At 35.8% G+C, this 15,276-nt stretch overlaps 1 protein-coding gene across 1 annotated transcript in view; it reads left to right on the top strand.

Annotated features, from left to right (window-relative positions):
• Positions 1 to 15,276, top strand: part of LOC140138961 (uncharacterized) — a 79,647-nt gene that overhangs the window by 46,183 nt on the left and 18,188 nt on the right. The window contains exons 31-44 of the mRNA XM_072160744.1: positions 1,007 to 1,126; positions 1,552 to 1,674; positions 2,256 to 2,375; positions 3,532 to 3,645; positions 3,902 to 4,015; positions 4,960 to 5,073; positions 5,421 to 5,531; positions 8,807 to 8,920; positions 9,095 to 9,229; positions 9,588 to 9,731; positions 11,834 to 11,983; positions 12,597 to 12,887; positions 13,438 to 13,541; positions 14,830 to 15,052. Coding sequence (XP_072016845.1) covers positions 1,007 to 1,126; positions 1,552 to 1,674; positions 2,256 to 2,375; positions 3,532 to 3,645; positions 3,902 to 4,015; positions 4,960 to 5,073; positions 5,421 to 5,531; positions 8,807 to 8,920; positions 9,095 to 9,229; positions 9,588 to 9,731; positions 11,834 to 11,983; positions 12,597 to 12,887; positions 13,438 to 13,541; positions 14,830 to 15,052 — 1,977 coding nt within the window. The remainder of the gene's footprint in view (positions 1 to 1,006; positions 1,127 to 1,551; positions 1,675 to 2,255; positions 2,376 to 3,531; positions 3,646 to 3,901; positions 4,016 to 4,959; positions 5,074 to 5,420; positions 5,532 to 8,806; positions 8,921 to 9,094; positions 9,230 to 9,587; positions 9,732 to 11,833; positions 11,984 to 12,596; positions 12,888 to 13,437; positions 13,542 to 14,829; positions 15,053 to 15,276) is intronic.

Below are 15,276 nucleotides of genomic sequence, written 5' to 3' on the forward strand. Positions count from 1 at the left end.
ATGAAATATTTCTTGGCCAAGCTGGAACACTATGAACGCTAGTGGCTCCGCGATAAACACACGCACACATAGCGCGGTACAAAAGAAAGCATACACGCTTAGTACGCTATATGGACGCAACGCGCATGTTCCAGTTTGGACAAGAAATATTTAATTTTACTGTAGTTTACATAATAATAGCAAAGACTTTCAAATCCACCTGTGATGTTAAATTTGGGTCAAGTGCTCAGTTTTGGAGGAAGTCATCCAAAACGATTTTTTCTGTCTGATTATCGCGTAAAAATATCTAGGTCACGCGTTGCTACACAGCTTGACCAGCGAATGAGATGCCGATGCCGACGTATTTCAATTAGCCAATTAGAACTACACTTCCGCTTCTCCGTATACGCCACAAACTGAGCCAAATTGGCAGACCGCTGCAGTTATCTGATGAAAACTATATATCTAGTAAACGTTGAGAGAAATAAAAAAATCATATAAAAGCCTGATTTATAGTCCCAAATATCAACAATTTTGCTCTTATTGAAACGTTGATCTAATTTCACCAAAATCAAAAAGTGTTTCCTAGATTTTTTTAATTATTATTATTCAAAACCTTATTTTAAGCATATAGAGGAAAATCAAAATAGAAGACTTTATAACTTAGAGACGAATGTGCTTCCACTTCGTGTAACAACGGAGGTACCTGTGTAGATAGTATCAATGAATTGTATATACCGGTGTCCAACAGGATAAGCAGGGACGCTATGTGATCAAGGCAGGTCGTTTTACAATGTACAATATCGGAAATAACTACTTTTTTGAACATGTACATAAACAAGGCAATTTGATGGTTTGAAGAGTCTTCTCAGAAACATCAAAGCGCAATACAATTCCAAACTAATAACTACTCCTACATTACTATTCAGCTCAGAAACTATACAATAGTCTAGCCACTGCCTAAAAAGAACGCGTTCTTGTTCAATAACAATTGATGCAGTGGCCTAAGCTTTTTCTTGAATTTCAGATATAGATGAGTGCGATCTTGTGGGAGCTTGTGATCCCAATGCTAGATGTAATAATCTACTAGGAAGTTATGAATGCATCTGCAACAATGGGTTTACAAAAGATGTTGATATATGTATTGGTAAGGTGGCCCCATTTCACATCATCTTATAAAATATGGGTAGTCAGGTTAATCGAAAGGTGGATATCTCTTTTTGTTCTTGCATCATACCCAGCAAATACAAAAAATGTATGTAGAAGAAGAAGAAGACGAAGAGGAGGAAGAAGAAATAGAAAAATAAGAAGCAACAGCAAGAAGAAGAAAATGAGAAGGCGTAGCAAGGTGATTGTGAAGTTCAATATATTGGTTTTAAATGCTTCTTATCTTATATTTATCATTAGTTTTGCCAGTATTTCAAATCCAAATGCCCCTCCCCCGGAGGGTTATTATCATGTTATATTGAAATCAAGTAGACTAATGTTGTTGCAAGTTATATTAATTTGTACAGCATCTCCGTTGGTAGTATTTGAATGATTTTAACATTTTCACATCACACTGTGATTTAGACATCGACGAATGCTCAACTAATCAGCATGCCTGTCACCTGAATGCAAATTGTGATAATACACGTGGGAGCTACACATGCTCATGTAAACTTGGATTTACAGGGGATGGAACTTATTGCAATGGTAAGCGTGTGTGGGATGTGGATGCGGGTGTTTGGGAGGGGGGGTGTGAAGGTGTGTGTTTTGTGATGTTCGGGTGTGTGTTTCTTCGAGTAAATGTAGGCCTAAGTAAATGCACGGCTACAAGTTCATAAAATAAAATACAAGTACATAATATATTGCGCTTACCAGTTCCATGATGTTAGTTGATGGATTGAAGATGAATAGGGATGTCTGTAAGTATGTCAATCATGACCATGGACACACAAGTTCAGTACGAATAGCTCACAGATTTGACGCAACAAACAAGCAGACCTGCAGCGACGCACAATTGACCAACATTATTGTCAAAGAGGTACACTTATAAGGGACCCAAGGTAAAAATGAAAATATGTACCCATGGTCTAAAACAAAGGGACGATATATTTGGCTAAATCTGAAAAAATAATGGATACATCCTTTTTGCATCAGAATTCGTCATAAAACATGCCAGTGTGATCGATCAACTATAGCGATGGCAATTATTTTGTGCAATAACACTTCAATCACATGTTTATGTTTAATTTTTTGGATGTATATCATCATTTTGATACTTCTTACACTAGATATCAATGAGTGTGAATCAGTCAACAATTGCAACATCAATGCCTACTGTATAAACAATGTTGGAAGCTACGCCTGTTTTTGCAATGAGGGATATACTGGAACGGGTATTATATGCGACGGTATGTAAATTTATTCTAATCATATCACTTCCTACATAATTATGGAAATATCAATCAATAAAGCACTAAAAACTAGGCACAAAGAGGAAAGAAAAGCAGCGATTGTATAGAAAGAAGAAGAAACGTGCATGCAAAATAGATAAATGCTACAGTAATTTAAAGCAATAAAGGTCATTGTTTGTAGACAATAATGAAGATATGATGTTTTAATAATGTATTAAATGCAATCATTTATTACTCCACACATAAAACGCTTTGTATCAATGTGTGTGCCCCATAGGCCTACTACCACTTTATCTTGGAAAAAAATAAGGACAAGAATAAGAAAAATATTTGTCAAACCCAAAAATGCACATTATAACAGATACATCCTGAGTAAAATTAACATAACACAAAAAGAATGTCCTCACTTACTTACATAATCCGTCATACCGTAAAAACTATATCGAGCGCTTTTAAAACATGCAAACATGAAGAGCCCGTCCACAAAAGTGTATTAAGGGTTTTGAGCAAATCATTGAAATACATAGTTATATACGAACAAGTAAATCTGCAAATGTGTGTTTCAACCCCATTAGCTCAGTTGGTAAAGCGCCGGACTTTGGTATAATTTCATGTTTTCAAAAGCGCTCGATAGTAAGCACATATGCTCTGGGTGCTAACTATCGAGTTTTTACGGTATGTTATGTCAAATGCTTTAACAATTTGACACAATGCTGCATCTTGTTCTATTTTGTTACCACATTTGCTACCAAAAGCTCTGAATTGACAAAGATCGATACCATGTATAATGAAATTTGTTACATTTGTAAAAGTTCCCAATTAAATAAGAGCACGCAGAGCTGTAGAGGTGAATCGAAGAGCGTGACCACGAAATAGCACGAAACGACTGCTGGTAAAATAGATCGCATCATCCACTTTCATACAGCGGTAACACATTATTTTTATCAATCCATGCGTTTCAAGTTAACAATAACTTAATCAACCGGGTAATCGTGCTTGGCTCTGCCTGAATATTTAAAAAGGCACAATAACGCCTAGACGTTGATTCACAAGCTCGGCACACCGTACACTTTTTTCAAAACATGATATGTTATCATTTCATCATGATATACCATTTATTTTATTTATGCTTTATATTAATCAATTGTCATAGAAACAAAAGAGTGTAGAAGCCTGCCTTGTTTCAATGGAGCAGCCTGTTTAGAAAATATAAATGGGTACACGTGTCAATGTCTGGCTGGATATAATGGAACAAACTGCGAACAAGGTTAGTTAATAAACATTGCCATATTTTGATAGATTTAATTCTCAAAGAGCCTACACCAAGCAATAATAATTAGAGACAAAAATCTTCAATATAGAAAACCAGCTTTAAGTTTAATCTATAGCCACGAATATAACCATAAACTTCACAAAACATTTAGTGGATGAGAATAAACAACCTTGGAACATAGTTAAAAATCGTTTTGATTTCTTCAAAGCAGCATTATTGTGACCTTGAGATATTTTCTAACTTCTTCCAGAAATCAATGAGTGTGATTCTAACCCTTGCGTAAATGGGGGAACATGCGATGAAGATGTGGGTAGATACGATTGTCTTTGTTCACCTGGATACACAGGATCAAACTGCGAAATTGGTATGTGTTGTATACTAAAATCACAAGTAACTAGTATATGAAACTTTTCTATGGCTCCGTTTATTTTACCTATGCATATCTGCTACTCTTGTTTAGAGAAAATGAGAGCAAATCGAGGCATACAAATGTCCATTTTTTCTCACCGTCCCTGCACTATGAAGATGTTGAAGTATGCTTTTTGGATCCCCTGCCTTCTTCGCCTCGCTGCTCTCTCCGTTCCCTGTATCTTTAGCGCCACAAGTAACCATATTGTAACATTTTTATAAAAATAGATTAGAAAGTATTTCTACTGTCAGATATGTCCTGTTTTAATTTTGAGCCGAACAACTGAGGCAAAGCAAAGAAAATTGGAATTTACTACTAGCGCAAATTACGCCAATACGTGTCACTCCGCCGTCGATCCTGCTAAAGCATACGATTCTTTGATATGTGTGCATCATCGTTCATCCCACACGCCGTGTACGTACTATGTTTGAACATCGCGTACGTGCTCGACTAATAATACGCGGATTTAGGGTTTCTCTACCGGAAGTCAATTTGTGCCGAAATTCCTTCCCACAATGCAATATGCGTGTTAAACGAAGGTTCGTTTTATTCAAAATCTCGGATTTTGAAAAAAGTACCACCCCTAGAGTGTTGATTTTCGCAGGGTATCTTAGTTTAATAAAGTACATTACAAACAGAATTTTGAAAAATATTGGTGCAATATTGGTGGGGTGTGTAGGTGGTAGGGATGTATGGGGGACGCGAGGGTGTATGTAGGGTGTTTTTGTGGTGTATGGGGTGTGTGTGGGGTGTGTTTCTAGGGAGTGTTTTATGTATCTCCGTATTTTGTTAGATCAAATGAGATATTGTGTGTGACATGCCTATCATGTCATTTTTAGATCTTTTATAGTAACCCTTACTGTCCACATTGAACACCATTTTGATGCTTTGTTTTACAGATGTAAACGAATGCAGAAGTTCCCCTTGTTTAAATCAAGGCACGTGTAACAATCTGGTGAATGAATTTACATGTACATGTCGAGCGGGTTTCTCTGGAGATCACTGCCAAACAAGTAAGTTAAAGCTTTAATGTACGATCTTTTCCTAGAATAGGCCTATACCTTTATTTTTTCGAAACCGATTTTTTGGCATATTTGTAATACTTACACATGTTCCAACTAATATATATGAGCTAACTGTCAAATTCGTCCTATTTGTAGTAAAACGGGATGATTTTCTGTTGGTCCGACATATTATCATACTTTTTCAGATTATGATAATATGTCGGAACGATCGCAAATCTTAGTCTCCTATACGAAGTAAGGTTTTATTGTTAAATCTAACATCCGCAATGATAACTCTTGTTAAGATTACACTTTTGATCAACTGGTTTGTATTTAATATACTCTTGTTGATATAGATATAGACGACTGTGAAAATTCACCTTGTCACAATGGTCAGTGTGAAGACCAGATTGATGGATACCGATGTATATGCTCTGCTGGATATGAAGGAACACTTTGTGATCAGGGTGAGTCTGTAATGGGGTATTCCATTTAAAAGATTCTGGAAATATCTTCCACAGCTGGAGTATGAATTTCAAATGGAATGAGAACATAAGGCAGCTCTATTTGAATTTCATATACCCTCTGAGATAGAATCAACCCAACTCTTCCCCCGAGGGAGTGTGAGTTTCAAATGGAACTGCTAATGTGTTATTTCCATTCAAAATGCACCCCCCTACCCCGTGGAAGATATTTCCAAAATCTTCCACAGGGGTAATGTGGATTTCAACTGTAATAGCCCAATAGGCCATTCCAAATGATATCCATACCTAAGTCTTCCATACAGGGAGTGTGAATTTCAAATAGGATTTCCTAAATGGGGGACTCCATATTCTGAAATATTAGAGTCACGCGGTAGCATGACCAGCAAGTTTAAAAAAAAAAACGACTGATAAAGAAGAATAAACAGATGCACCGCGGGACTATATTTACACGAAACAAAACGCTATTGTTCTATGATATTTTTCGCTGGGTACAAAATATATCTAAAACCATGCTAAATCTTATTTACTGTCCAAAGTGTAATATTTTAATAACTCATTAATTCAAAAAGTTACACCAATCTTACAGTCAATCCGATTGTTTGATAATAAACAAACATTCTTGCTTCATTTCATGCGGTATTTTATAGCCAAAATTAGTGGCAAATCATAGCTAATCATACTGATATTCAGAATCTTTCGACACTGCTACAGCCATACATGGCTGTCACTGTCGCACTACTTTTTGAGATTCACTTCCAAATATACCCTAGCATTTTCCTGGATACCCTCCATACAAATTCTGGATCCCATTCGCCAAAAAATCAAGTTTTTCACAATTCTTTTATTCTTTCCGAACCACAGCATACATTCATATTAATAAATACTCCACTTTTACACGTCGTTATATCAAGACGTCCCCGTGGCGAAGCGGTTAAGGCCATGGACTTCTATTCCATTGATGATTTTTTGCTTAATAAAACATTGAAAAAAAAGTGGTGGGAAGTTTCGAACTGGAGCAAAAAATCATCAATGGAATAGAAGTCTATGGCCTTAACCACAAACCGCGAAATTTGGATATCCAACGAGATTGCCCGCAGGCCTATCGATTATAAAGAACCACAAGCCGTGAAATATGGGTATCCAACAAATTAAGACCACGAACCGTGCAGGGCTACAAAGAATCACACACCACGAAATATGAATATATCCAACAAGCTTAAATTATAACTTAGCTCCCGATAGAGGGCATGGCTTGATAAGGGAAATTCAAATCACAAACCGCGAAAGATCGCCGACAACCGCCTTTTAATAGGGATATCCAGCTAGATTGCCCCGCAGGGCTACAAAGAACCACAAACCGCGAAATTTGGATATCCAACAAATTAGGGCCACAAACAGCGAAAGATCGCCAACAACTGCCGCTCAATATTGATATCCAACTATATTGCCCCGCAGGGCTATAAAGAACCACAAACCGCGAAATTTGGATATGCAACTATTGCCCCACAGGGCTTCAAAGAACCACAAACCACGAAATATGGATATCCAACAAGCTTAAACTATAAATTAGCTCCCGAAAGAGGGCAGGGCTTGATGAGGTAAATTAAAACCACAAACCACAAAAGATCGCCGATAACCGCCGCTTAATAGGAATGTCCAACTAGGCTGCCCCGAAGGGCTATACAAAGAACCACAAACCGCGAAATTCGGATAGCCAAGTAAATTGCCCGCAGGGCTACAAAGAACCACAAACATTATAACACGATTATCTTGCCTAGTCGGGGCATTTAGACGCTTATGCGCATTTACCAGTTCCGACTTGAAGTAGGCCTAAATCGGACTTAATCTCTGTGTCTCTCTGGCATTGTCAACATTGGATGTGTGTTGTTCATATTTACATTTTCTTTACATATTTACGTTGCCTTGAATAATTAAAGTGTATTAAAATGTATATTAACATTACAGTCACGCGTGACGAGCAAGTTTTAAAATAAACGACTGATAAAGTTTTGTTTAATTTATTTTTTATTGTCATGAATCAAGAATAGCAATCTCAAACATCTATTTTTCGTTTTATTCGTTTTATGGAGCACTTCGTAACCTGATGACTTTCCAAGCTTTGAGCTGATTGGCTACATTCATAAAAAGAAAAGATATCTACCAAAAAAACGTTGACAACGTAAAGAAATCAGCAAGTTTAAAACAACCCACCTCGGCTCACTTTTTGAAACTTGGTCCCATTTTGAACACCAACAGCAAATCAGTGTTTTTATTTCATTTCAACAGAATACAGCGTTTCCAACAAGATTACAAGCCTACTTGTTATTCGTTTAATTCAATCATTAATCATGATTATTATAAAACAAAACACAATAGGAAACTGGTTTACCATGCAAGAACAAGATAATAACGTTTCAGGTCGTTTCAGAAAGCTTACAAATTAATATCGCATTTGCACATTAAAGATACATAACACTTGTGGAAATGTTTTAAATTTATATAAATATGATTACGTTTAAATCAGTACCTTTTACAAATGGGACCAAGTTTCAAAAAGTGAGCCGAGGTGGGTTTTTTAAACTTGCTGATTTCTTTACGTTGTCAACGTTTTTTGGTAGATACACACACTATGTGGGAGTTTAATTACATGTCTTACCATGCTTACATAGAGGATGATACGATTTCAGCTGGAAAAGTCCAATTTTTGTATTTGTCTATTATTTTGTATGTAACATTTCTGTTGGAAAGTATGCTCTCCAACACATGCACTGGTGTCGATATTTCACATCTTTACACTCGAATAATGAATAAAGTGATATAATAAAATGTTCGAGCGGCAAAATCAGGATTCGGCGGGAAATTGAACCACACCACAGAATGGCCTACCGAGAGTTACACAATGGCACTACCTTTAACATTCGTTTACAGTAACAATAGCATTTAGAAGACATTTTTGAAAACTTGAGACAAACCATTCTAACATAATTTATTGAGTTTTGACAAAATGTTTAGCAAAAAAGTTTTCATGACCTTTATATAACAGTTATTTAAATATTATGAAAACGTTTTGACACATTTACAATGTTAAAAAAAAAAAACGCGTTTGCTGGGTGAGTTAAATTTGGTACTCGGTTAATCTCGAGAAGATATCATTTCTTACTCTCTGAATGTGTCTTAGCAGGAAATTGTTTTATTATTGTATGTATACATTATTTTATATCTAATATGATTTTTTTAAATAATGCTACTTTTGCTAGATATCGATGAGTGTGCCAATTCCCCATGCCAAAATGGTGGGCGTTGTCAAGACATGGTGAACAGCTATAGATGCACATGTCTCAGTGGGTTTATAGGAGCAAACTGCGATCAAGGTAAGCAACTTAGAGAATTGCAAGAGAGAAAATTAAGAGAGGGAAAGATAAAAATGCTAAAGAAACGTTTTTCGCGTAGTTGTGTGCATAAATGACTGTAATTATTGCTTTATTTTTCACCAATTAGTATATATCACCGTGAAACATATTATTTACCTGTTTTTTTCCCTTCAGAATGTGATGCACAGCATTATGGGGACATGTGTACTGATATGTGCACGTGTGTATCGGGTTTGGGAAGCTCCTGTCATCCTGTCACAGGACTCTGTACATGCGCAACATTGCCAGCTGAAGTTGTATGTGATAAACGTAAGAAAACTATTTGGAATATTAACAATTTCTGGAAGATATTCTAACATCCCCCACCACATGTACACACCCAAACAGCCCCCACATTACATCCTCACCCCTACCACACCCCGCACACTTTTGGGCAAGAAAGTCTGCTTTCTCGTGCTCAAGAATGGCCACTTGTAAGAACAATGTATAGAACATAGCTTTTTGAATATATCTTTATTGTGAAATAAACGATTTGTGAACTCTGACACAGACAATGAGGCAATTATTTTGTGCTCTTTGTAAGATACAGTCCTATCTAAGCCTAGGCCTATAGCTATATAGTAGGCAAACCTTTTTGCTGATAGTATGATTACTTCTCGTTTATTAGGTAACCTGGATGTAGCAATTGATGAGCCTAGTGGTGCAATTGTTACCGGTGATACATTGGAGCTAACCTGTAGGGTGAATGTGCCAGCAGAAGATCTTGTGAATAGTAAGGTTATATGGACTGCGCCGAATGGAGTTGAAATAGGTACGATAGATTGTTTAGTTTACCCTGTTGGAATACACCTAAATGTATTAGGAATACACCCAGCTGTATTAGAAATACATTCACCCGAACATATAAGGAATATACCAAGAAGTAGTAGGAATTCACCCAAATATGTTGGGAATACATCCCAACATATATTAGAAATCCACGCAAATCCACACTGTCTTCCATAGGTCATGTCTTTGTTTTCAAATTTTCATGCCCCTTTTGTTTGGTAAAAACATAAAATAAGTGTGTTATCCTCTTTCACCCATTATTTCATTTTACCCTGTTTAAACGTCAAATGCCATTACTATATAACAGTATTGGATCCTTGAACAAATCCGTGTTAAACGGGCATTTCGTGATAAACAACCTCATCACCTCACTTTTCTCAAAAAAAGTTGGGAATTTTATATCACTGGAAACCTCTGGCTACATAATGTTTATATACAAAAAATTTCTTGCAGATGAATTCGTTAAGCAAAGATATCGTGAAATTTGAATTACGTTCTGGTATACCAGAACGAAATTACAACACAATGTCTATGGAGCAGTGCAATACACATAATCATTCATAACTCGCAAACGCCAAATCGGAATCAACTGAAATTTTGGGAATAGGCTTTTATCGTGGATATCTACTGTCTGAAAAATGTCATAAAAGGAGGATGCTAGGACCACGAAATCCTCCTTTAACTGGAAAAGGGTTAATAACTCATTCAAATATATCACAGGAGAAACAAGTGTACTTATATTAACTTGGACGTATTTAGTTTCTCCATAGTTTGTGAATAGGAATAATATTCAACACGTCATTTTTGGTAATTTGACGACAATGTTCAGGCTTTTAACATTTCTACATATTGACTACAAGCATGACAAGGGAAGGGGCATTTTGAACACCTAATACGGACTTGACATTAAGTATGGAATATTTTTTCGCAAAATGCCATGACTGGTTTGGAAGGGGTCTGCATAAACCGCATGGGCTAAATATTAATTGGGGCGTGTCGGGAGATGGGGCAAAATAATTGTTTGATAGAAAATGTGCTTTTCATGAGTTTACTTTATGGTGCTCATAATTTATCTAAAATGGCGGTTTTAGGGAGGCTACATTTGAGCTTTATGGGAAACACAATTTCAGACGTCATGCAACATTTTTTGTTATTATCAAATTTATGGGGGATTGAAGTGATATTTTGTAGACTTTGTCAGCAATTGGCATTCGTCACAGCTGAAATACACTTTCAATATACCAATTTTTAGAAAATGGGAGGAGCTTAAACATGATACGTACTCAGAAAGTTTGAAGAGCCCCTGGGGTCAAATGCGATAAACTTGCGGTACAAATACAACTGCGCGGATTTCTGGTTGTCCAATGAACTCACACTATTTCTTTGTATACAGTCATTGAAACTTTCTGAGTGCGTACCATCTTTAAGAGACATATTTTTAAAGCTCCTCCCACTTTCAAAACTGGTAGATTGTAAGTGCATGTCAGTTCTTACGAACACTTATTGGTATTAGGATTCAGAAAATATCACCTCAAACCTCGATAAATTTGACAATATCACAATAATCTTGCTAAACTTAGGAAATTGTACCCCCACATAACTCAAATTCAGTCTCCTTAAATCCGCCATTTTAAGCCAATTCACTACATTATGAGCACCATAATGTAAACTCATGAAAAGCAAATTTTCTATCAAACAATTATTTTACACCACCTCCCGACACACGCCAATTAATATTTTGCCCCTGCAGTTTATGCAGACTCCTTCCAGACTAGTCTTGGAATTTTACGAAATAATATTCCATAATATTGTCAAGTCTGTACATCTGAGTGTACTCAGTATTCCTAATACATTTGGGTGGATTCCTAATACATTTTACATTCATGTTTTTGTAAAGAGTAGCGTCCAAGCAGATGGGTTAATTTATTCAATGCTCCTAGAAAATGTATCTTCTAGCGATAAAACGGTAGTGTCGGTTCACAGGGTATAATAGAAAGAGCCATCGGTACTTATCATGTCACAGATACCGCTATACGACTACATTAGACATGTGTCTTACCTATAGTATTAACCGTTTTTTTACAGAAAGTGACCTCACTGACGGATTTTCTTATTCAATGGTCTTAGACGATGTATCATCTAGCGACAACGGTAGATATCGGTGTAAAGCGGAAACTCAACTAACACCTGATAACCGCATAACGCGAACTGACAGCATCAATATTCAAATTTATGGTAAGACGTAACTTGTTTGTGTAAAGAAAGGGTTAATCAAGTATTTTCAACCAAAAATAAAGATTTATTTGGTGTTTATTTATTTATTTATTATGCTTCATCACTAGCTCATATACAATTACAAAGACAAATATATTATATATGAATATTCCACATACTAATCAAGTCAAAGTAAATAGAATAAAATGCCAGCGAAAATAATGGGACAAACAGGTGGAAAATTACCTCTAGGACCATCCCACCTTTCGATTTTTAAATTTATAAAAAAAAAAGACAAAAAACACAACCCCTTCCCAAATTATATAAATAGCACAGTAGATATCTAAAAAAATAAGTCTTTAAGAAAAGTGCCAAATTTGATTTTCCATCAAACAACTTACCTAAAATATCCAAATCGATGAGAACTGCATACTGAAAGTATTAATATGTTCTAAAGACACAACACTATTAACTTTTTTCTCAAATTTTAGAATTTTAATTCAAACCTTATACTATATTATGTATGAACGAGTGGAACTTAGAAGTGGGTCAATTTGATAAATGAACTAGCAACTACACCACAACTTGGCAATGTTCACTTATTCAAGAATTTGCGATCGTCTTTGTTGTACAGATCGACCAGCACTAGAGATTACTAACATAGAATCTCCAGACCCTACATCTATCGTCGTGATTTGGACGCTACCGTATGATGAGCAAATACCATTCGACAATTGCCAGATGCTGTATGGGACTCAACGAACAGGTCCTTGGTTCAAATCCTCGGCTGACATTGACCCGGAAGTACTTAGATACACTGTAACAGGACTGGAGCCAAACACAGATTATTACATACAGTTAATTTGCACATCGCAATTTGGGGATATCCCTAATATAGCAGGACCAGTTCAAACCAAAGAAGCCCGTAAGTATGATTGATTGATATATTGCTAATACTTTCTTGATTTATATGTTGCTCGTTTTACTTGTTTACTTGTTTGATTTATTGGCTATTATTTTGTGTATTTATTTATACATTCACTATTAAATGCATTTTTTAATTTAATGATAGAAAATCGAGTGATCGATGAATTAGCCATTGATATAGTATAGGGTTGATTGATTTGTGGGTCGGTTGGTTGGTTGGTTGGTTGAATGCCAGTAATCCATAATTAAATAGTCAATATACATACAGATCTACAGTATGGCGTAATTTGGTTGGGTAATGCAGGGGTTAGTCAATTATTTTCAACAAAAAAAAAAGAGACAAAAAAAAAGATTAACATTTTGAAGTAAATGTATTTTGACCAAAGTAAATTATTTATGTTGTGAATATGAGCTTGATGAGGTGCTATCATAGTGATTATTATTATTATTGTTGTTATTGTTGTTGTTGTTGATATTGTTGTTGATTTTGTTATTATTTTTATTATTGTAATCAGTTATTTATATAAGGAGGCGCTTTTATTTTTCAGCACCGTCCAAACCTATTAATGTTGTTTCAAATGATCTGCCATCCACCTGTGAGATATCGTGGGATTCACCACTAGAGCACAATGGGGTTATTACGTCATATACGGTATGATATCAAATAATAATATATTAAAATATATTTGTTATAATTCTGCTTTTCAGTATTAAAAATGTCGTTGTTTTTATGGCTATAATTGTTTTCCAATATCAAAATATCCTCATTGTAATAATATTTTGATAAACACTTCAATTTTTATACTCAACACGTGAAAGTATAGGAGGCGTTGCATGCCATTAATACTATAACACATTTATAGGGGATTTTTGTGATAAGAATATAAACCAAGCTAGACCAATGCGTTCATATCACTGAAAATGTAAATAAATTACCGCAAAACCTCGTCTACACGCATATAGTGTGCTTTTTATGAAAGCTAAATTAATCCAAGTGCCATCCATCGACAAAATTATAACATTGTGGAGTTTGAGCGAATATATTACCGATACAGGCATATACAAACTAGTACTTTTGTAAGACCAAATTATTGTATCGGCATATTTACGGCTGTTTCGTATATGCTTGTAGACGAGGTTTTACGGTATACCATCAATAATAAATACATCTATAACATGTGTTATATAGTTTATTATGCAACGCCTCCTAAGTTTTTATAAGTGTTATTAGGTGATTTTGCAGTTATATATTTCTGCTGATCTGAAACTTATACCAGATAAGATTATCAAGATGATATATCATTAATTTCCAACAATGTAAAGCAGATATTAACCCCAGGTAAACCCCTGGTTGCGACCTTGATATAAATATATGTTTTTAAATTACGTACTATATACTTTGATCAGCGCTTAATCGGCGGGCCTTATAACATCGCGGATTAATATCAAAATATTTTATTTTGTGAATTGTCTTAAGACATCTGGCCAGAAGCATCACGAATTATTAATTCATTCCTATACTTTGTTTACTTGCTAAATACACAAAATATGGACCAGACAGGTCAGCTAATAGCACTCTTAACGTGGGTCTACTTTTCGGCGTAGTGGTAAAAGCCTAACATTTCCCGCCTATTAAGAGCTGATCAAACTATAGTTTGATCAGCTCATAATCGCCGGGAATTATAAGGTTTTTACCACCTACGCCGAAAAATAGACCCACGCTAAAAGTGATATAGTTAATCTGTACAGTCTATTATGTGGGTGTCAATGTGTGTGTTGAAGAAAGTAGAAAAAGTATAGTACTTGAATGAATAATTTGTCATGTTTCTGGCGAGATATGTCACAAGGCTATTCTTGAAATAGAATATATTGATATTAATACGCGATGTTACGAGGCCCGCCGATTACGAGCTGATCAAACTGTACTTTGCTTCTTCTAGTTATACTTTTCGATTCTCGCCCGTACTCCCGATGGTGTGAATCCTAACGACAAGACAACGTCACAGGTTGTTATAAGCAATGCCAATGGCTTGAGCTATAACTTTACAAAAAGTGACATGGTACCATATTCAAGATACGTGTTTTCTGTTAGTGCGAGTACATCGGCAGGGGAAGGAGAAACATGCGACTGTGTTGAGGTTTTCTGTACGACAAACCCAGCAGGTAAAGCACCACGTAGAGTTTGGTCCTATTGTTTAAATAAGAAAAGAGTGCACTACACAAATGTTCATAATTATGCTCTATATTCCCATCAGTATATATCGGGGCACCGATAGCTGTAGAGGACCGAAGTGGAAGTAGTGCCTACGAATAAGTCCCCTCTCGTTTTTCTAAGTAAAGGTTTTTTTTTTCATTGCTAACTCTGTTTAGAAAGAGTATATTTGACG

The sequence above is a fragment of the Amphiura filiformis genome, chromosome 2 (genome assembly GCF_039555335.1).
Source record: "Amphiura filiformis chromosome 2, Afil_fr2py, whole genome shotgun sequence".
Lineage (NCBI taxonomy): Eukaryota > Metazoa > Echinodermata > Ophiuroidea > Amphilepidida > Amphiuridae > Amphiura > Amphiura filiformis.